A 23,872-nucleotide genomic window follows, 5' to 3' on the forward strand; every position below is an offset into this window, starting at 1 on the left:
ATTTTTCTTGTTTCTTGAGATAGGCCTGGATTGCAATGTATTTTTCTCTCAGGACTGCCTTCGCTGCATCCCAAAGCGTTTGGATTGTTGTATTTTCATTTTCGTTTGTTTCCATATATTTTTTAATTTCTTCTCTAATTGCCTGGTTGACCCACTCATTCGTTAGTAGGGTGTTCTTTAACCTCCATGCTTTTGGAGGTTTTCCAGACTTTTTCCTGTGGTTGATTTCAAGCTTCATAGCATTGTGGTCTGAAAGTATGCATGGTATAATTTCAATTCTTGTAAACTTATGAAGGGCTGTTTTGTGACCCAGTATATGATCTATCTTGGAGAATGTTCCATGTGCACTCGAGAAGAAAGTATATTCTGTTGCTTTGGGATGCAGAGTTCTAAATATATCTGTCAAGTCCATCTGATCCAATGTATCATTCAGGGCCCTTGTTTCTTTATTGACCGTGTGTCTAGATGATCTATCCATTTCTGTAAGTGGGGTGTTAAAGTCCCCTGCAATGACCACATTCTTATCAATAAGGTTGCTTATGTTTGTGAGAAATTGTCTTATATATTTGGGGGCTCTGGTATTCAGCGCATAGACATTTATAATTGTTAGCTCTTCCTGATGGATAGACCCTGTAATTATTATATAATGCCCTTCTTCCTCTCTTGTTACAGCCTTTAATTTAAAGTCTAGTTTGTCTGATATAAGTATGGCTACTCCAGCTTTCTTTTGGCTTCCAGTAGCATGATAAATAGTTCTCCATCCCCTCACTCTCAATCTAAAGGTGTCCTCAGATCTAAAATGAGTGTCTTGTAGACAGCAAATAGATGGGTCTTGTTTTTTTATCCATTCTGATATCCTATGTCTTTTGGTTGGCGCATTTAATCCATTTACATTCAGTGTTATTATAGAAAGATACGGGTTTAGAGTCATTGTGATGTCTGTATGTTTTATGCCTGTAGTGATGTCTCTGGTACTTTGTCTCACAGGATCCCCCTTAGGATCTCTTGTAGGGCTGGTTTAGTGGTGACAAATTCCTTCAGTTTTTGTTTGTTTGGGAAGACCTTTATCTCTCCTTCTATTATAAATGACAGACTTGCTGGATAAAGGATTCTTGGCTGCATATTTTTTCTGTTTAGCACACTGAAGATCTCGTGCCAATCTTTTCTGGCCTGCCAAGTTTCAAAGGAGAGATCAGTCACGAGTCTTATAGGTCTCCCTTTATATGTGAGGGCACGTTTATCCCTTGCTGCTTTCAGAATTTTCTCTTTATCCTTGTATTTTGCCAGTTTCACTATGATATGTCGTGCAGAAGATCGATTCAAGTTACGTCTGAAGGGAGTTCTCTGTGCCTCTTGGATGTCAATGCCTTTTTCCTTCCCCAGTTCAGGGAAGTTCTCAGCTATAATTTCTTCAAGTACCCCTTCAGCACCTTTCCCTCTCTCTTCCTCCTCTGGGATACCAATTATGCGTATATTATTTCTTTTTAGTGTATCACTTAGTTCTCTAATTTTCCCCTCATACTCTTGGATTTTTTTATCTCTCTTTCTCTCAGCTTCCTCTTTTTCCATAACTGTATCTTCTAGTTCACCTATTCTCTCCTCTGCCTCTTCAATCCGAGCCGTCGTGGTTTCCATTTTGTTTTGCATTTCGTTTAAAGCACTTTTCAGCTCCTAGTGACTGTTCCTTAGTCCCTTGATCTCTGTAGCAAGAGATTCTCTGCTGTCCTGTATACTGTTTTCAAGCCCAGCGATTAATTTTATGACTATTATTCTAAATTCACTTTCTGTTATATTATTTAAATCCTTTTTGATCAGTTCATTGGCTGTTGTTATTTCCTGGAGATTCTTCTGAGGGGAATTCTTCCGTTTGGTCATTTTGGATAGTCCCTGGAGTGGTCAGGACCTGCAGGGCACTTCCCCTGTGCTGTGGTGTATAACTGGAGTTGGTGAGCGGGGCTGTAGTCAGACCTTATGTCTGCCCCAAGCCCACTGCTGGGGCCACAGTCAGACTGGTGTGTGCCTTCTCTTCCCCTCTCCTAGGGGCGGGATTCACTGTGGGGTGGCGTGGCCCGTCTGGGCTACTTGCACACTGCCAGGCTTGTGGTGCTGGGGATCTGGTGTATTAGCTGGGGTGGGTAGGCAGTGTGCACGGGGGCAGGAGGGGCAGGCTTAGCTCGCTTCTCCTTAGGTGATCCACTTCAGGAGGGGCCCTGTGGCAGCGGGAGGGAGTCAGATCCGCTGCCAGAGGTTTGGCTCCGCAGGAGCACAGAGTTGGGTATTTGAGCAGAGCGAGCAAGTTCCCTGGCAGGAACTGGTTCCCTTTGGGATTTTGGCTGGGGGATGGGCGGGGGAGATGGCGCTGGCGAGCGCCTTTGTTCCCCGCCAAACTGAGCTCTGTCGTCCGGGGGCTCAGCAACTCTCCCTCCCTTCGTCCTCCAGCCTTCCCGCTCTCCGAGCAGAGCTGTTAACTTATGACCTCCCAGACGCTAAGTCGCGCTTGCTGTCGGAACACAGTCCGTCCGGCCCCTCCGCTTTTGCCATCCAGACTTGGGGGCTCTGCTTGGCTGGCGAGCCGCCCCTCCGCCCTGGCTCCCTCCCGCCAGTCTGCGGAGCGCGCACCGCCTCGCCGCCCTTCCTACCCTCTTCCGTGGGCCTCTCGTCTGCGCTTGGCTCTGGAGACTCCGTTCTGCTAATCCTCTGGTGGTTTTCTGGGTTATTTAGGCAGGTGTAGGTGGAATCTAAGTGATCAGCCGGACGCGCGGTGAGCCCAGCGTCCTCCTGCACCGCCATCTTCCCTTGTTCCTCAATTTATATTTTATAAGTGGTTTGATTGTTAAAGTTGACTAAACTATTCCTCCTTAATCTGTGCTTTTTTGTACTGAACGACTTAATTTGTTTGATTTATAAATAAGGTCCATTGTGTCTGTCTCATTGTGTCTTTAACAGGTCGAGAAGGCACAAGCGCTGGTGTCCAAGGGAAAGCGAGAAAAACTATAAGCGATAGATGGGAAAGTCCGCTGTGGAGAGAGAAAAAGTTTGGCTTAATAGATCACTTGCATTATAGCTGTGTTCATCCTGAAAGTATTCCACGGAAATTTATTTTCGAGCAGAGAAAGTTTCTCACTGAGCAGTTTAATTCTCAGCCTGCAAAATACATACCACCAGAGGGAAGGCCTCCAAAACTTGAGGACTTTAAAAGTGCCCGAAGCCTTGGACATTTCGAAGTAACCATCCTAGGTAAGTCAAGTGTTATTTTCTTTGAAAATTATTAACTTAATATATTTTCAATATAGATGATACTATTTTGCTTTAAGAAATTATGCTCCCCCCTCCAAAAGAAATAATGTCCAAGGAACGCTCCTGCTTGGCTCAAACCAAAGGAATGGAGCACTAACTCTGGAATACATTAAGCTCTGTGGGCTTTTAAACATTGGCAAGTCCTAGGAAAGTATTTGGGCAGAAGAGAATGGGAACCAAGGGAACTTTCCTCACCCCTGACAGCCTGACTACTTCTAAAACTGATTTTGTTCTTTAGCCACCACTTTCTTGCTCATGTTTTCTGCCTCTTTCTTGGTGTATCTGAACTATTGAAAGGTAAAATGTAGGTTAAAGAAAAAAAGTACCAATCATACTAATCTAGAGAGGCTTCTATGAACAGAGATCTGTTTAGCCCCTGAAGAAAATAAAATTCTCAGCTAACTCAGGTTGTAACAGAAAGAAGCTACTTAAAAAACTTCCCTGGTCTGTAAGGGAAAATAAACTGATTTTTCTCAGGCAGTTCAAAACTGAGAAGTAGCTTTAAAACTTACATAAATTTAAAAGGCAACACTTTTTTTTTTTAAGAGAACAAACTGATGGTTACCACAGAGAAGGTGGGTGAGGGGAATGGATTAAATAGGTAACAGGGATTAAGGAGGACATTTGTTTTGATGAGCACTGAGTGTTGTACAGAAGTGTCAAATCGCTATATTATACCCCTGAAACTGGTATTACACTGTATGTTCACTAACTTGAATTTATATAAAAACATTTTAAAAAGTCAACACATTCTTAAAGTTACATTTAATTTTATATTTGTTTCCAATGAATGAAAAATGTACACACAAAAAAATTCCTAAAATAAAATCTTAGCCAAAATAAGCTATTCTCATAGTTAACAACAAAAAAAATGTATTTGTATTTGTATCTTAAGGGAAGGTCATGTTACCTTAAAATAAAAGAATGAGGAAAAGTCATTAGTAAATTAATGGCTGAAAGAAAAATGCATTTCAAAGATTTTTGTATCTACAGCACTGGAATGCACTACCTTGACCTTTATCAAGATTCTTCCTCCTTTTTACTCTCTCCAACTCTCTCTTCTCTGCCTCCTCACCCATAAGTATGTACATACATGTGATTGTGCATGTGTGAATAATCTATGAAAAGTAATGAATTTCCGCTGACTCTGTTAGACATGTCAGACCTAAGTTTCAAATTTTTTTTTTTTACTAGACTGCATTACTTGGTCTCTTTGTATCACTTAAAAGCAAGAATCAAATGTGAAGAGGGCAAATTTGTCATTCTGCCCAATCATCTCTAATCTATATTAGAATTATGCTGTTTTATATCCTACCCATTTTCGTGCTGTTTTATATCCTACCTGTTTTCAAGGACTTAAGGTGGTTTACAGGGATGAAATACAAGGAAAAATAAGCCACAGATGGATAAAACAATGTTTAAAAGGAAACAGAAAAAGTATGTTTTATTAGGTACTTGCAAACAACTAAATTACCATTTGGCAGTAATTTTTTGTGAGCTTTCTGGAAAGAAGAAATAAAGGGGATTCCTGATGAGGTATTTAATTTTAAAGTTAAAAGAAGTTTGGATATCATTTAGTCCTACCCCCTGGCTAGATAGAACCCAGGCCATGATTAGAAATCATGTCTCCTGAGTCTCTAAACATATCTTCTATTTCAGAGAAAACAAACACTCATATATAGGAAGCCTGTTATTTTTTTCCTCTATCAAAACTCAAGTCTGAATTTACCATATGAAGTTCTTGTGTAAATAGCACAGAGTAACAAATGGATGGATATTTGCAACTATAGTTTTCCTTTTTAAAATGTGGAATTGCTCTTCAGATAATTGAATCTTACATCAACCTTATAATATATAATCAGTATAATAGTCAAATCTTAGTAAGACATTTCTGTAAAGGAGTATATTTTTGCCTTAATTATTACAAAATCCAAGAATTTAGCTCTCTAATGGTTTAACTTAATACAGAAATGAAATCTAGAGAACTAATATAAATGATAGTGATTCACTGATTCTTATGGAATCTTGGTAGGAGGGGGTAACCTATCAAAATCATCTGAGGGGAGACCTTACCACACTCCTTAAAATTCTGGCATACTCCAGAGAAGCAGCCCATCCAGTCTCCCTTACCTACCTAAGGGAGACTTACAACTACACTAGAGCCAATGACAACAGTGTGTCCAGCTTGTGAAGTATGCAACAGTGGAATTAAGATTGAGAAATACTACTCTCCTAATACCACTGGAAGTATACATATTCCCAGATTTTGGTTAAAATAACTGGTGAATATCAGATGTGAAGGTGGTGAATTGATTATACCTTTTGTAAAAGTATGAAACCGAAGTTGTGTTATGAGACCAAATAACCTGTCCATTTTAAGCATGGCATGAGCAATGGACACAGAAGAGAGGATTACATCTCTTAATACTGTACTATTTGTTAAAAGATAAGATCCTAAAACCAAAAGATAACCTTAAGTGTGTTCTGTACAAGGGAGTAAATTTGTCCTGTAAAGGGCCAAGTAGTAAATATTTGAGGCTTTGCAGGTCATACAGCATCTGTCTGAACTACTTAGTTCTGCTGTTTTAGTGTGAAAGCAGCCATAGACAATATATAAATGAATGTGCATGCTCTTTGGGGATAAATATTTATAGACACTGAAATTTGAAGTGCATATAATTTTCACAAAATTTTCACAAAATATTCTGTTGATTTTTTTCAACCATTTAAGATTAAAAACAAAACATTCTGAGCTCATGGGTTGTACAAAGCCTGGTGCAAGCAAGATTTGACCCCCCAGGTTATAATTTGCTGACCTCTGTTCTAGACCTCTGTTTTTAGATAAAACTAGCTAAACCAATTCCAGGCAGGTAAATCTGTATGATATTTAAAATTTTCCAACATGAAAATTGTCCACCTACACTGATACTATCTTTCAGTGATTGATTATCTCTCTGCGGTAACTTGCTGATCTCTGGAGGACCCAGTAATTGTGAAGTGTCTTATTCTGAGAGCCAGAAAGGTTACTCACACCACAGCCCTCTTGCAGTCATTATCTCTGACTGGTCTAGGGTAAATCATTATTGAGAACATTGAACACAATGATTAATTGTCCTTCCCGCAGTTCTCATGGCTTCCAGCAACCAACTGGGTACTGCTGCAACATCAGAAACCTATTCCAGAAATGTACATTCTTGTATTAAAATCCTTGCTATGCCATCTCACTTGCCTCAAAGAGATATCTCTAGTGTTACCTCCAAGCGTTAAAACCTCAGTCCATTGCTTATTATGAAATAACACATTTCAAAAACAAGCTACTGGAATGAAGTAACAAACTAAATTTTCAGTGCCTTTAAGCCCAGGTACAAAATCTATTGGTCATTTTCTTCCGATTTTAAGAACTATTTTTTACTTTAAATATAAGAAAAGTTTTCCAAACCTAGATTGGACTTCTAGATGTTAGTATAACATTGACTCTACTAGCATTGATTTAGTTACCCATGAAATGCTGTGAGTCAATCAAAGCTTAAGAGTCCTCTCTTCTATTTATATTTGACTTAGGCAATAAAGATCATAATCCAGCCAGCCTTTTGTAAGCCTCTCAAAGTCATCTGTTTTGTCTCTTGGAAGTCAAGAGAGAGAACCCAACCCCAATTTTTATATGGTTTGTTCTTTTCCTTTTTTGGAAAATGCATTTAAATCATAATTAAAAGTTTCAGTATCATTAATTATAGCATCAAAGCAATTTCGTATGCTGTAGCTATATTGAAGTAATAAGGATTTACTTACCTTGACTTTTTTCTTCTAAAGCAACCAAGCAGACCAACATAACTCCCCCCTCCCCTTCCTTGGTACTAGCCTGCTGGCTCAGGACCAATATTTTATACCCATGAGGTATGCCTCCTTCCTTGTTGAAGCCTACTTGAACCATTAGCTGAGTAGCACTGGGTTTTCTCTACTGTTGGTTCCCTCACTGGCTACATCTTAAGGATATCCTGTCCCACTGAGATGCTTCCCACTATTATATCTCAGTGGAACAATACACTAGGTTATATGGATTACAGAGTTAGATTGATATTGTCACACTTTAATTCTGTCCCTTATTCCATTTATAATGAAAGTAATTGTAATTTTGTAAATTTAAATTCAAGTTAGTTAATATACAGTGTAGTCTTGGCTTCAGGACTAGAACCCAGTGATTCATTTCTTGCATGTGACACCCAGTGCTCATTCCAAAAAGTGCCCTCCTTAATGTCTATCACCCATTTAACCCATCCCCCCATCCACCTCCCCTCCAGCAAGTAATTGTAATTTAATCATGAAACCTGAAGTACCTGCTATCGTATTTCATCATCATAAGATACCCTTTTTCCCCCATATTTTAACATCTTTGAAAATTGGTATGCATCTTGCAATTGAAGTCATGCCTTTGTTTAGTCAGTAGCATTTTTCTTTTTTTTAATTTTTTTAATGTTTATTTATTTTTGAGAGAGAGAGACAGGCGACAGAGAGACAGCAGGGGAGGGGCAGAGAGAGAGGAAACACAGAACCCAAAGCAGGCTCCAGGATCTAAGCTGTCAGCATGGAGCCCAATGTGGGGCCCGAACCCACAAACTGCAAGATCATGACCCGAGCCGAAGTTGGACACCCAATCAACTGAGCGACCCAGGCGCCCCGGTAGCATTTTTCTTAGTGGCATCTTAGATTGAGTAAAATATGATATATGCCAAGCATTATGCTAGGTGCTGGAATCACAGATTGCCTCCCATCCAACACACACACTCAACACTCACACTCTCACACTTTTTATTGGAAAAGAAATTCAGTGATAACAAAGAATTGAGGAGGAAGATACATAAATTGCATATGATACATCTTCCAAAGAGCAATATGAGCTTCCTTGTTTGATATTTTCCTGTAATATCGGATATAGTCCAGACATATTCTCACATTTACCTAGATAGTATGTTGTAAGTTACTTCAGTAACAGATAAGCAGTAAGTCCCCATTGAAGTGCATATATATGCACACTGTGGGGAGGATGTTTGTGTTCATCTCCTTTGGTAACAGGAATACAGATAAATCCATATTTGAACACTTGATGCACAAATGTCTTAATGTCTAGTATTTGAAAATTTTAGTACAAAATACACAAATGTACATTCATTTGTTCAATTTACAAATACTTCCTGAGCACCTAATGTATGCCCAGCAGTGCTAAGGTTACATAAGTGAACACAACAGATACAAGAGCTTAGTGATAAAAGAAATGGTGATAAGTGGTGGAAGAAAGGGATTGGAAAGTACTGTAGTAGGAAAGGATTGCATTTTAAATGGAGTGGTCAGGGGAGGTCTCCCTGAAGAGGTAATATTTCATAAGAATTCCGATGGAGCTGAAGGAACAGTCTGGTTATCTGAGGGAAGAACATTCTACGCACAGAAACAGCAAGTATGGAGGTCCTGAGGCCTGTTTACTTACACATTTGTATTCTGACTCTAGTTTTAACCAAAGCACTCAAAACAGATTTTATCAGTAATGATGAAGCTAAAATCACAGTATTTTGTAATTTAGAAAATAATTCAAAATAGTATCAATGACACACTGATAAGCTACCTTCCAAGAATATCAGGATTTCCAACTTCCGATATTTTCTCAATTCTAAGGCACTTTTTCTTTTTTTTTTACATTTGCAGGTTGGAATGCATCTTATGGTCAATGGGTACATTTAATGCAGTGTTTCCTTTTTATTAAAACTGTTTTATTAAACTATTAAAAAACAGTGTTGGGGGTGCCTGGGTGGCTCAGTTGGGTAAGCGTCCTACTCCGGCTCAGGTCATGATCTCATGGTTGGTGAGTTCAAGCCCCACATCAGGCTCTGTGCTGACAACTCGGAGCCTGGAGCCTGCTTCGCATTCTGTGTCTCCTTCCCTCTCTCTCTCTCTGCCACTCCCCTGCTTGTGCTCTCTCTCTCTCTCTCTCTCTCTCTCAAAAATAAATAAACGTTAAAAAATGTTTTAAGAGAGGGCGCCTGGGTGGCGCAGTCGGTTAAGCGTCCGACGTCAGCCAGGTCACGATCTCGCAGTCCGTGAGTTCGAGCCCCGCGTCGAGCCCCGCGTCGGGCTCTGCGCTGATGGCTCGGAGCCTGGAGCCTGTTTCCGATTCTGTGTCTCCCTCTCTGTCTGCCCCTCCCCCGTTCATGCTCTGTCTCTCTCTGTCCCAAAAATAAATTAAAAACATTGAAAAAAAAATTTTTTTTTAAAAAAATGTTTTAAGAGAAATAAATAAAAATAAAACAGTTTTGTATCATTTGTCAAGTTGATAGTATATGTTAGAGTTAAATTTAGTCTTAAAATCAAGGAAATAAGATAAAGCATGTGCACATTCACATGAGTTTTGCAACATTGCTAAGAGTTATCGGGTAGTTATAATACTGAATTGAAATCCTCAATAAATTCTAGATATCATGACTATTATAGTTTATGAATACCACATTTTCATAATCCTTAAAACCTTTAAGTAGCCCTTAGGTGTATATTAAATTAAAGCTGTGGAATTTTAGTGTCATTTGCCTATAAAAAGCAAAGAAAGGACTTGCATTTCTGGATCAGTCACAGCTTAACAGGAAGGAGTTTGTTTACCTATCATTGACTCATGAACAGTTGTTAAGAATTGCTGTAGCGATGAGTAGAAGACATTAAGGTCATAGAATCTATAGAACTTGCTGGCTAAGTATCAGGGAAGAACAAAAGGAAGGAGTTAAGGATAACTTTCCAGGATTCTGTTTCGTGTTACTGGGTGGAATTTATAGTTTTCAAGCTGTGCTTTGTGTGTTTACCGTTCCTCCAGTTAAGACGGTCTCCTTACTCTGATCTATAATTTTGGCTACTCTCTGTCCTGCCTCAAAACCTTCTGTCTGTTTACTTACATGCTATTCATCCTTTAGTACCCAGCTCAAAGCCTTGCCTCTGAAAAGTCCTTTTTATCCACCCTAGCTGACATTGACCCATACAAAGAGATGACAGTCACAGGTCAGGATTTACTTTGTTTTTTCCCCCCATAGCCACTTTTCTAGTGCAACTTCTTATAGCCCTAATGGTGAGTAATTGAAGTTTGTAATGTATAATTGAGGACACATGGGACCCTGTCACTACCATCCTGGCTTTGTTTGAGTCATACATCCCTAAGTCCAAATGGCAATAAGGGAACCAGTAGTCATCTCTGAATTGATCTATCCTGTAATGGCCCCTCACATAATAACCAAGAAAGTGTTCTACATGTCTTCATTTATGTGACCAGGCCATCCTCTGGATATTAAAATTGTAACCTTCTATCAGTAGGTAAAACATTTTGGATAGTTATTTTCAGCAGTGGTGATAAACTGCACTGAAGTGTCTTCTCTTTCAACCAGTAGCATGTATTTGTAAAGTTTTGCACAGCAAAGGGTTTAGTTCCTAGATTTGAAATCATGCTTTTATAGGTATGAAGCTGTTTGGCACATGTCAGGATCAAACCAGCAAACCTGGCCTCATTAGCTTCATGTATTAACCCACTTTTAACAAACTGTGGTTTTTCTATTACAGGACTGAACCATGAGATAGCAATCGATGTTGCATTCCTGCCCATGTATTCTCCAGAAGATCTCCGTACATCTCAAATCGACACATTACTAACCTGCATGAACTACAGCTGTGTGTATCCACAGGAAACACCTGGCAATGACAGACTGCCAAGAGCACTTGCAGGTAAGAGCATCTCAGTATTCCTTTCACCCCAAAAACAAAATTAATATTGTAAACAGTTCCAATCTTAAGATGTTACCATGTAACCAGTTACAGCCTTAACATTTAATATAATTTAAAGGGTTATTTGGCAAAGGTACCCCAAGACTTATATATGAGAGTATTTTTTTTATTTTTTTAATTTTTTTTATTTTTTTTTTATTTTTGAGAGAGAGAGCAAGAGCACGAACAGGGTAGGGGCAGAGAGAGAGGGACACACAGAATCCAAAGCAGGCTTCAGGCTCTGAGCTGTCAGCACAGAGCCCAACGCGGGGCTAGAACTCATGAACACAAGATCATGACCTGAGCCAAAGTTGAACGCTTAACCGACTGAGCCACCCAGATTCCCCATATTTTTTTTAATTTTTTTTAATGTTTATTCATTTTTGAGAGAGAGTCAGAACATGAGCCGAGGAGGGGCAGAGAGAGAGACACAGAATCTGAGGCAGGATCCAGGCACCAAACTATCAGCACAGAGCCTGATGTAGGGCTCGAACTCACAGACCACGAGATCATGACCTGAGCCGATGTTGAACACTTAACTGACTGAGCCACCCAGGAGCCCCAAGAATATATTTTTAAATAAAGCTATATAAATTAATGGTTTTTATTCCAGGCATACATTAAGAATTTTCTCTTATACTAGATTTCTAAATGTAAGTGTTCATTAGATTTAAGTGGTATGCACATGGAGCAGTACAAATTCAGCTCTTATTTTAACTCAGGTGAGATGATTTGTCCTTTCACCTTACAATTGCCTGAAATTTTAATACCTCCATAGCATAATATAGTGTGGTTGTTTTTTCTTATAAATGTTTAGTTATTCATGTGCTATGCAATAGATTCCTTGAGGACTGCTAGGAGCTTATGTAATCCCAATAGTGAAACCCTTCAACCAACCAATTGTTTAGGCTGCTACATAACAAACTGAACTTTAAATTACTTCTCTATTCCTGTGAAATTATGTGTCCAGTTATAATTATCTACTTCCTGTTGTCATTTGTACTTCCTAAGCATGTAGTAAAGTTGCTAGCAGTTTTCACTGAGCTCATAAGGATATTACATTTAAAAGAGCTTTTAAGACAGCCATTATTATCTGGGGATTTTGCGGTGGGTCTTTGTAAGCTGATGAAACTCTTGAGTGTATATTGTTTTTCAACAAGTCTTATGAGCTATGCCTTTTGATGAAGTAACTCTTGGCGATAATGGTTACTGCAAACTGAGCTTGAATATCTGATTTGACAAGAGTCTTATTTTTTTTCAGTTCATTTTTAGAAATAGTTTATTAGTTGACTTGCAGTATTACTTCCTACAATGCAGCTCTTTAGATTTCCAGAAATTCCAGATTTCTTAATTAGTGCCCTAATACATGGTTTAAATATTTATATACTCATTTTCTTACTTCATACAACATCTACTTCCATTAAATTTCTTCTGCTATATGTATGTTATTATTGGCATGAAATATCAAGGCAAAATTCTCAGCTACTTACTAGTTGCTAGTGCCAGTTTTTCTCCAGAAGTTACTAACATGGTCAAATGAAAAAACCTGGTACCCTTCTGCCAAAGCAGTCAATACTTGAGACATGAAGGGCAAGAAAATCAAAAGCAATCTAACTAAAAAAAATGAAAAATAAAAAAAATGGGGCACCTGGGTGGCTCAGTTGGTTAAGTGTCCAACTCTTGATATCTGCTAGGTCATGATCTCACAGTTTGTGAGTTCAAGCCCTGTGTCGGGTCTGTGATAACAGCACAGAGCTTGCTTGGAATTCTGTCTCTCCGACTTTCTCTCTGCCCCTCTCCTGCTCTCTCTCTCAAAAAATAAATAAAAAATAAAAAAATAGAATTTTGATATTTTTAAAAAAAGCAATCTGATTTGTTTCAAGTAGAATATGTCATGTTTTTCATGACAATGAATTATTAATAATAATAGTATCCATTTAGCTCTGTGCCAAGCATTGTGCCTGGGCATTTTACATAAGTTACAAATAATCATACTAAGAGCCTTGAAAGGTAAACATTATTATCCCCTATTTACAGATGGCTAGAATGAAAAACAGAGAGATTCACCAGCATGGGTAACAGCTATCATTTCAGCTCAAATCTGTCAGATTCAAAATATTTCCGTTCTTTCCATAACTCCAAACTGAAAGATAAAAATAAGTACAGAATAATGAAATGCTAATAGTATAACATTTGTATCACCTTTAAACATTTCTATAGCCTGTTTTCTTTTTTACTATACAAGCTATATATGATCACAATTCAAAAATTCAAACAGCACACAAAGTTATAGGGTAAAAGTGAAAGTTCCCCTCCCTGCCTAGGTAGGCCCATCCCCTGCTGCCAACTCACTCATCTCCTCTCTAGAGATAACCAGTATTCTTTGAATTCTTTAAAAAAATTATTTTTGCATATAACAGTATATATTTCTCCCACCCCACACTTTTTTTAAAGTCAGTATAGCTAGCAGAGTGTTCTATGCGTTTCAGGTGTACAATATAGTGATTCAACTATCCCATACATCACCTGGTGCTCCTCACGACAAGTTCACTTGTTAATCTCCCATAACATATTTCACCCATCCCCCCAACCACTTCCCCTCTGGTAACCATCATTTTGTTCTTTGTAGTTAAAAGAGTCTGTTTCTTGGCTTGTTTGTCTCTTTTTTTCCTTTGCTCCTTTGCTTTGGTTCTTAAATTCCACATATGGGTGGAATCGTATGATATTTGTCTTTCTCTGATTTATTTCACTTAGTATTTTACTCTCTAGCTCCATCCATGTCGTTGCACATGGCAAGATTTCATTCTTTTTTTTACGACTCAGTAATATTCCATTGTACATATATACCACATCTTTATCCATTCATCTATCCATGGACACTTAGGCTGCTTCCATAATTTGGCTAGTGTAAATAATGCTGCAGTAAACATAGGAGTGCATGTATCCCTTTGAATTAATGTTTTTCAATTTTTTGTGTAAATACCCAGTAGGTACTGGATCGTAGGGTAGATCTATTTTTAACTCTTGGGGGAACCTCCATACTGTTTTCCAGAGTGGCTGCACCAGTTTGCATTCCCACCAACAGTACAAAAGGATTCTTTTTCTCCACATTCTTACCAATACCTGTTGTTTCTTGTGTTGTTGATTTTAGCCATTCTGACAGGTGTAAGGTGATATCTCATTGTACTTTTGATTTGCATTTCCCTGATGATTAGTGATGGTGAGCATCTTTTCATGTGTCTGTTGGCCATCTATAGGTATTCTTTGGAGAAACGTCGATTCATGTCCTCTGCACACTTTTTATTGGATTATTTGAGTTTTGGCTGTCGAGTTTTATACGTTCTTTATATATTTTGGATACTAACCCTTTATTGGATATGTCATTTGCAAATGTCTTTTCCCCATTCAGTAGATTGCTTTTTTGGTTTTGTTGTTTCCTTTGTTGTGTGTAAACTTTCTATTTTAATGTAGTTCCAGTAGTTTATTTTTGCTTTCGTTTCCCTTGCCACAAGAGACATATCTAGAAATATGTTGCTATGGCCCATGTCAGGACATTACTACCTGAGCTCTCTTCTAGGATTTTTATGATTCCAGGTCTCCCATTTAGGCCTTTAATCTATATTGAGTTTATTTGTGTGTATGGTATAAGAAAGTGGTCCAATCTCATTCTTTTGCATGTAGCTGTCCAGTTTTCCCAACACCATTTGTTTAAGACATTGTCTCTATCTCATTGGATATTCTTTCCTGTTTTGTCAAAGATTAATTGACCATATAGTTGTGGGTTCATTTCTGGGCTTTCTGTTCTGTTCTGTTGATCCGTGTGTCTATTTTTGTGCCAGTACCATACTGTGTTAAATACTACATCTTTGCGATATAACTTGAAGTCTGGAATTGTGATGCCTCCAGCTTTGCTTTCCTTTTCCAAAATTGCTTTGGCTGTTCTGGATCTTTTGCAGTTCCATATAAATTTTAGGATTCTTTCATCTAGTTTTGTGAAAAATTCTATTGGTGTTTTGGTAGAGATTGCATTAAATGTGTAGATTACTTTGGGTAGTATGAACATTTTAACAGTATTCTTCTAATCCATGAGCATGGAATGTCTTTCCATTTCTTTGTGTTGGCTTCAATTTCTTTTATCAATGTTCTATAGTTTTCAGAGTACAGGTCTTTCACCTCTTTGGTTAGGTTTATTCCTAGGTGTCATTATTATTTTGGGTGTAATTGTAATGAGATTGTCTTCTTCATTTCTCTTTCTGTTGCTTTCGTTATTACTGTATAGAAATGCAACAGATTTCTGCACACTGATTTTGTATCCTGCGATTCGTTTATCAGTTCTGGTAGGTTTTCTACATATAGTATCATGTCATCTGCAAATACTGAATGTTTTACTTCCTCCTTACCAATTTGGTTGCCTTTCATTTCTTTTTGTTGTCTGATTACTGTGGGTAGGACTTCCAGTACTATGTTGAATAAAAGTGGTGAGGGTGGACATCCTTCTCTTGTTTCTGACCTTAGGGGAAAAGCTCTTGGTTTTTTCCTCCTTAAGGATTATGTTAGCTGTGGGTTTTTCATATATGTCATTTATGTTGAGGTTCCTTCTAAACCTACTTTGTTGAGAGTTTTTTTAAATCATGAATGGATGTTGTGCTTCATCAAATGCTTTTTCTGTGTCTGTTGAAATGGTCATATGGTTCTTGCCCTTTCTCTTATTGATGTGATGCATCACGTTGATTGATTTGCAAATGTTGAACCACCCTTGCATCCCAGGAATAAATCTCACTTGATCACCCGCACACACAGTCTTAAGGAAATACACATAAATGGAATTATAGTAAACATATAGTTCCATAACCACCTTTTTCCTCTTGACAATATATCTTGGATATCTTTCATATTTAGTACATAGAGAGATACTGCATTCATTTTAATACCTATAAATACATCACTGTGTGGATGTACCAAAATTTACTTAATCCCCTAGTGATGAATGTTGAGATTGTTTCCAAATATTTTGGCTCTTAGCAAAGAGTACTGCAGTGAGTATCTATCTATCTTTCTGTGTGTATGTATATATAATCTTTGTGTACTTTACATACATATCTGTAAGATGAATTCTTGGAAGAGAAATCACTGACTCAAAAGATGTAGGCATTAAAATTTTGGTAGATATTGTCATCCAAAAAGTTTATGCCAATTTACACTTTTACCAAAGGCAAGAGTGCCATTTTACTCACACCCTTAGAAATGCTAGGTATTATTGTTCTTGTTAGTCTTTGGCAGACTGATGGCAAAAAGTTATTATTATCATTGTTTTCATTTGCTTATTTCTAAGCTTGAATATCTTCATAATGTTTGTCAGTTATATTTCTTCTTTCTATGAATTTTGTATGCTAGTTTTATTTTTCCATTTTTCTGTGAGTGTTCTTTTTCTTGTTAATTTGTAGGTTTTCTTTGTATATTAGAGTTAACCCTTTATTGTGTGTTGCAAATAATTTTACACATTTTGACTAAATTTGTTCAGTGGGAGGCTTCTTTTGGTATTTTAAGTAATTTTATTTTTATATACTCAAATATATCAATCTTTTATTTTTGTGACTGCTGGTTTTATGTCATACTCAGAAAGGCATCACTTAGTCCAAGATTATTTTTTTAATTCACTGTGGGTTTTGGTACTTTTATAATTTCATTTTTGTACTCATATAATCTTTATTATGGCAAAATTTACATAAAATTTACCACTTTAACCATTTTTAATTGTACAATTCAGTGACATTAAGTACACTGACAGTGTTGTGAATCATCATCATTATCCATTTTTAGAAGTTTTTCATCATCCCAAACAGAAATTCTGGTACCATTAAATAGTAACTCTTCATTGCCCCCCTCTCCCCAGCCCTTGGTAACCTCTATTTTACTTTCTGTCTCTATGAATTTGCCTATTCTAGGTGCCTCATATAAGTGGAATCATACAGTCTTTGCCCTTTGAGTCTGACCTAGGTCACTTGGTCATCCATGTTGTAATATACAGAATGTAATATCCATGTGTGTAATATCAGAATTTCATTCCTTTTTATAGCTGAAGAATATTTCATTGTGTCTATATACCACATTTTGTTTATCCATTCATCTATTGATGGACATTTGGGTTGTTTCTACCTCTCGGCTATTATGAATAATTATTGTGAATAATTCTGCTATGGATATTGGTGTATAAGTATCTGAATCCCTGCTTTGAGTTCTTTTAGGAACATATTTAGGATTGGAATTGCTGAGTCATATGGTAATTCTGCATTTAACTTTTTGAGGAACCACCAAACCATTTTCCACACCAGCTGCACGATTTTACATTCCCACCAGCAATGCATACAGATCCCAATTTCTCTACATCCTCACCAATATATGTTATTTTCTGTTTTTTTTATTTTTTTATGTGTATTTTTTTTTAGAGAGAAAACACATGCGTGGGGGGGGGAGAAAGAGAGAGAGAGAGAGAGGGGGAAACAGGATCCAAAGTGGGCTCTGCACTGACAGCAGAGAGCCTAATGCAGGGCTCAAACCCACACACTGTGAGATCATGAGCTGAAGTCAGATGTCACTGTTTTGTTTTGTTTTGTTTTGTTTTTTTAATAACAGCCATCCTAAAGTGGTGTCTCATTTTGGTTCTGATTTGCATTTCTCTAATTATGAATGATGTTGGGCATATTTTAATATGCTCAGTGGCCATATCTTCTTTGGAGAAGTGTATATTCAAGTCCTTTGACCATTTTGAATTGGGTTGTTTAGGGTTTTGTTGTTAATATGTCTTCATTTTTATAGTTTAAAATTTTAATCCATTTGGAATTTATTTTGGTATGGAAAGTGAAATAATGGACCTAGCTTTATTTTTTTCCAAGTAGTTAGCTCTATTTCCCAAATCATGTGCTGAATAATGCTTACTGCTATAATGTCCTAATTGGTATCATCTTTAACTATGAACTACAAGGATATATGTGTGTGTGTGTGTGTGTGTGTGTGTGTGTGTGTGTGTGTTAAAGCTCTTCCATATCGTGTTTCTGAAATGTTTATCAATGGAGAAGTTAACTCAATGCTTTCAAATAGGAAGAAAGTGTGTATGTAATGCACATAAACATTTCATATATATATGCACATACACACTTTCTTCCTATTTGAAAGCATTGAGTTAACTTCTCCATTGATAAACATTTCAGAAACACGATATGGAAGAGCTTTAACACATGTAAAAATACCAATTTTATTATTCCCTATGTAATCAGGGTTTACCATATTATTTTTATAGGCAAGAATACTGTACTGTATTAAAAGATAGGTTAGATGGTGTTGCAGTTACAAAGCCACTTCAAAGTCTCTGTGACTTAACACAATAAATGTTTGTTTCTTGCTCAAGTTGAGTCTGATGCAATCAGACATTAGCTTTCTTCTCAGCAGTGATTCATGAATCCAGTCTGCTTACATCTTGTTGCAGCTTCAGCAGGAACAAGTAGCTTCTAGGGTTGTCTAGGCAGAGGAAGGAAGAGATGAAGGAGACACTAGCTTTTAATTACATTGGAGTGGAAGTGACATATCATTTCTACTCACATTCTCATTTCTCAGAGCTTGCCTACATGATCCCATCCTAGCAAGAAGAGATGCCAGGACACTTTGTCTTCCCACGTGATCACCCAAAAGAAAATGGAGTGAACACTCCACTGCCTTTGTCTCACTTTTTTGTATTTGTGACATTTCTAAAAGTGTACAATTTTTGTAAACAGTACTAGCAATTTAAAGTGAAATTTAGAAAAACCCATTTTTTAGGTAAAAATCTGTAGTCCTTTTAAAAGAATCTCTATGTGATGTAAATAATAACATCCTCATTTCATACTAGGTTTTCTTAAGTAGAGACTGATTGTTGATGATAATTTGAGTGCTTGCTGTGCATCACCCACCATCCTAAGTGCTTTACAGTCTATTTAATCCTCACAACATTCTGTGATGTAGTACCAGATGAACAAATTGAGAGGTTGTCATTTGCTCAAAGTATTAACACAAGTAGGCAGAGCTCCTCACCTAAATAGTAGATTTACTTAGACTTCATGTTTCAGGAACTCTGTAAGTCATTATTTATAAAGGTCAATATATGATAACAATTAGAATTATTAAGGTTTGGGTTGTTGCTGTTGGCATCAAATCTAGACATTTCAAAATCTTTCCAAAGCATCTAGGTTAAAGTCCATCCCCTTCAAAGAAGAAGAAAGTTATACAGTAGCAGCAGTTGTTATTATACTCATTGTGCATTAGTGAACTTGCACAGTTTTAAATCATTCATCAGATTTTGTGACATGTCTAGCAGAGGTGGCTTTAATTGTGAAGCTCATGGGGCACCTGGGTTGCTCAATCGGTTAAGCATCTGACTTCGGCTCAGGTCATGATCTCGCTGTTCATGAGTGTGAGCCCCGCATCGGGGTCTGTACTAACAGCTTGGAGCCTGCTTCAGATTCTGTGTCTCCCTCTCACTGCCCCTCCCCCACTCACATTTTCTCCCTCTCCCTCTCCCTTCCTCCCTCCTTCTCAAAAATAAACATTAAAAAAAAAATTGTGAAGCTCTTGAAGCCTAGGCTTGAAAAGCCCTCACTTGCTTTGGTACTCTTTTGTATTTTATATTCTTTTTCATAAACAGCATGCCCTTCAGGTCCCACAAAACCTAGATCCACCACTGGCTTTTAGGCACAGGTTTTTTTTTTAATGTTTATTTATTTTGAGAGAGAGAGAGCGTGCATGTGCGCATGAATAGGGGAGGGGCATGAGAGAAAGGGAAAGAGAATCCCAAGCAGGCTCCACTCCCATCAACACAGAGCCCAACACAAGGCTGGATCTCAGGGACCTGTGAGATCATGACCTGAGCCGAAACCAAGAGTTGGGTGCTTAACCTACTGAGCCACCCAGGTGCCCCTAGGCACAATTTCAGAGATGTAACCCTAGTATACAAAGGTTAAGATCACATGCCTCAAAGCCAGACTGTGTACATTAGAATCACCATGTGACTTTGCTTAAATTACTTAACCTCTAAATGATTTCATTTTTTCATATCTAAAATCAAGTCTTTATCATGTGTAGCCACTGAAGTCTGTGATCTATTAGCTTAGTAGCTGTCAGATAGTGTTTTGAAAGAGTTTCCTTAAACACCTGGAAGTGAGAAAGGAAACCAAGGAAAAAATTATCTCCAGTTTTTGCAGTTGGATCTGTGTCACGGCACCCCTTCAGTGCTTACCCAGGCTGTTTACAACTCTGTCTTAGCTTTCACTTCCTGCTGTGCGGAGCCTGATGATCAGCCAGAGGTGAATAATTGGAGTTTTTATCAGGTCTTTTCTGAGCATGCGTCCAGCACTGTGTGTACATATAGCCTTCTTGATGCCCCAGTATATACAGAAGCTTTTAAAAGCCCCTATTTCCCCCACATATCTTTTCCCCAACCCCTTCCACCCCAGCTTTTTTAGTCTGGCTAATGTTTTTGTCTTAATGTGTTTTCAACAAAAGCCACTGGGGAAGCTACCCCAGTCATGGGAATGCTCCAAATCAGATGAAATGAAAGCAAGCCCTCATGTCTCCTTGAGCGAGCTGCCTTACAGGGCAAAACACACAACTACATCTTTAAGAATAAGTTCTGCATCGCACTATCTGGTACTAGCAGCCAGCACCAGGCATGCCAGCTGCCATCTTCATGGCTGCTGCTGATACAGGTAGTAGGTGGGCAACGTAAAGTACCACAGCACATTCTTACCACAGTGCAGCAAGCTCTTTCTTTATTAATCCTTCCCCCATCATTTTAAGTTTGTGTATAGATTCCAGGGTTCTGCAGAAGTTGATCTGAGAGTTTTTGCCAGCCTGTGAGTTGCTTTAGTTGAGGGACCCAGCCCAGAGTAGGACCCAGCCTACTCTGCCATTTATAGCAGTGTCACTCACCTGACCCATTTTTGATAAAGCTTCTTGAGAGTATCCAATGCTAAGTGTTAGTCAATAAAGCTACTTCAAAGGAAATATACCTTATTATTTTTTTAATAAGCTAAGTTTAAAACCAGATCTCTTTTATTTTTTTAAGTTTATTTCAAGAGAGAGAGCAAGTGAAGTAGGGGCAGAGGGAGAGAATCCCAAGCAGGCCCTGCACTGCCAGCACGGAGCCCGACACAGGGCTGGAACTCATGAACCATGAGATCATGACCTGAGCCGAAATCAAGAGTCAGTCGCTTAACTGACTGAGACACCCAGGTGCCCCCAAAGGAAATATAGTTTAAAAGAAACTTCAATTTCATATATGTATTTTGCTTTATGTCTTGTAAGTTTTGTAAGTAATTGGTAATTATGTTTCAAAATGGAAAAAATTATTTTTGTACTTCCTTGAAGTATAACAATAAGTTGTTGACTTGGCACCATATAAATAACCTTGAAAACATGTAGACTGACTTTACCAAAAAAATTTAACAAGTAAAAATAACTAAATATGACTTTGGAATACCAGCCTGTATCTTGACATTATTAGTGGCATCTGTTTGATATATTCACTGTTGTGTGCAGAAGTTAGCATAACGTAACTTTGATGACTTTGTGATAAATTGGAGGGAAGAGGGAGAAGATGAGGGACAGTGTTAATGTTATAATAAGAAAAAAGTCAGCTTATGTGATACTAAATCCAAGTAAATATTTAAGTATTTTACAATACCATCTGCTTTTTACTTTCAGGTGATATTATCAAAGCTGTAACTAAACTGGATAAAGTGCACATCGTCGGTATCTTGGATATCTGTAACTTGGGTAACAATAAGGTAGAAGTCTACTTGCACAAAATTTATAGCCCAACTAATACTTCTTAAAAGTTGGCAGATGAATTGGTTACAGGTTATAAGGAGGGCACTGCGTTAAAGATACTCTGTCATTTTGTTGGTAATTTTAGTACCTGTTTTTCGACAAGAATATTACATAAGCTTTAAAGTTATTAAGTGGTTTCATGTTCATATTGTGTTTGGAGCTAATGCACTTCATTTAAAGTTCATTACTGAAAAGTTCATTAAAACAGATTTTGTGTATCAAGAAAATTTACCTTCTATATAACTATTATCTTGACTTGTACTAATTTGTGTTCACTGTTTTATTTGTGGTGTTCCTTTATTCAAAAGCCTCAGCATAAGGCATCCTGACTTACAAGAGTAACTTCTCTTGAACATTTAACATGCTTTCACTTTTATTCACCTATAATGGGAAATTTTGCATTGCTTATTTGAAGATTAAATTCTAAAGTGGTCAACCTGCATTTCTCACAACTATGGTAGTTACTGTCATTTTCAAAAGCACACATGGATCGTTATGGTTCAGTTGCCTTGGTCTTCAGTTTGGTGAACTTTACAATGAGTGTGTTAAATTGTCTTAAGGCTTTCCACTCTTTATTGTGACCTCATATCCTTTGAATTTCTAAGTGAGTGTGATAAATTGTCTTAAGGCTTTCCACTCTTTATTGTGACCTCATATCCTTTGAATTTCTAAGTATTTTGACCAGTGTGTGAGGTTAAAGCCAAAGGCTACATATGCCTCTATTCTTGCTGTATTGATTTGTAGTTTTCGTACATGTAATGTGAGTGTAGTGAAAATTTATCTCGTATTAATGCTTTAAGTGTGCATTTTGAAAATATAAAACAGTGACTAAGGGAACTGATTTTATTCTGGTTATCTGTTTCACTTCATCTTAGCTATAAATTGTCATTCCACATTTGCAAAGCCGTGTGGTTGACATCTATGTGGTTAGTGGATGAGCCAAAATGACCATCACATGAGAAAAAATATTCAGTGTCAAGATCAATCTGATTGTAGTTCAGCAATTAAATTGTGAGGTTTTCTTCTAGCCCTGTGATTCAGTGACTTCATATGCTGTATACTTTAAATGTTTTTGTGCAGCTCACAAATCTAAAGATAGATGTTGTACTTTTTCATGTGTTCAGCCTTTTGTTCTTTATAATTGTGTTTAAATGGTAATTAAAATAGTGAATCCTTCTTGTGTTAAAATTTTGAGTGTATTATTAAAGTTAAAACACAATAACTTTTCTGGTCTCTTGTCTCATTTTGAATGTATTTGATGCCTCTCCTCTGTATTTTTGGCCTATAATAGACCTGCATGTACTTGCCAAATAGCCAATATGATTCTTCCATATGGTTTGAAGACTTATCAGATGGAATCTGGGTTTTTGTATGAAACTGTGAAAAATTTTTTTAAGTATTTGAGAGAAAGAATGTGAACCAGGGAGGGGCAGAAAGGGGACAGAGGATCCAAAGCGGGCTCTGCACTGACAGCAGGGTGTCCAATGTGGGGCTCGAACTCACAAACAGTGAGATCATGACCTGAGCTGAAATCAGATGCTCAACCAACTGAGCCACCCAGGTGCACCAAACCATTATAAACTTTAAAAGGCAATTCAGGGGCGCCTGGATGGCGCAGTCGGTTAAGCGTCCGACTTCAGCCAGGTCACGATCTCGCGGTCCGTGAGTTCGAGCCCCGCGTCAGGCTCTGGGCTGATGGCTCGGAGCCTGGAGCCTGTTTCCGATTCTGTGTCTCCCTCTCTCTCTGCCCCTCCCCCGTTCATGCTCTGTCTCTCTCTGTCCCAAAAATAAAAAACGTTGAAAAAAAAAAAATTAAAAAAAATAAAAATAAAAAAAATAAAAGGCAATTCAATTTTACTGACATATAAGTGTAGGGGGAAGGAAAAAATTAATACTTAAATAGCTATTGAGGGAAGGAAAAAATTAATACTTAAAT

The 23,872-nt window shown here is 37.7% G+C and overlaps 1 protein-coding gene across 1 annotated transcript in view; it reads left to right on the plus strand.

Annotated features, from left to right (window-relative positions):
* The window catches only part of RADX (RPA1 related single stranded DNA binding protein, X-linked), a 77,694-nt gene extending 55,631 nt beyond the window's left edge, over positions 1 to 22,063 (plus strand). Inside the window, exons 12-14 of the mRNA XM_058712979.1 lie at positions 2,947 to 3,237; positions 10,879 to 11,040; positions 21,811 to 22,063. Coding sequence (XP_058568962.1) covers positions 2,947 to 3,237; positions 10,879 to 11,040; positions 21,811 to 21,941 — 584 coding nt within the window. The 3' untranslated portion in view covers positions 21,942 to 22,063. The remainder of the gene's footprint in view (positions 1 to 2,946; positions 3,238 to 10,878; positions 11,041 to 21,810) is intronic.
* Positions 22,064 to 23,872: the final 1,809 nt, after the last annotated feature.

Source organism: Neofelis nebulosa, chromosome X (assembly GCF_028018385.1).
Source record: "Neofelis nebulosa isolate mNeoNeb1 chromosome X, mNeoNeb1.pri, whole genome shotgun sequence".
Taxonomy (NCBI): Eukaryota; Metazoa; Chordata; class Mammalia; order Carnivora; family Felidae; genus Neofelis; species Neofelis nebulosa.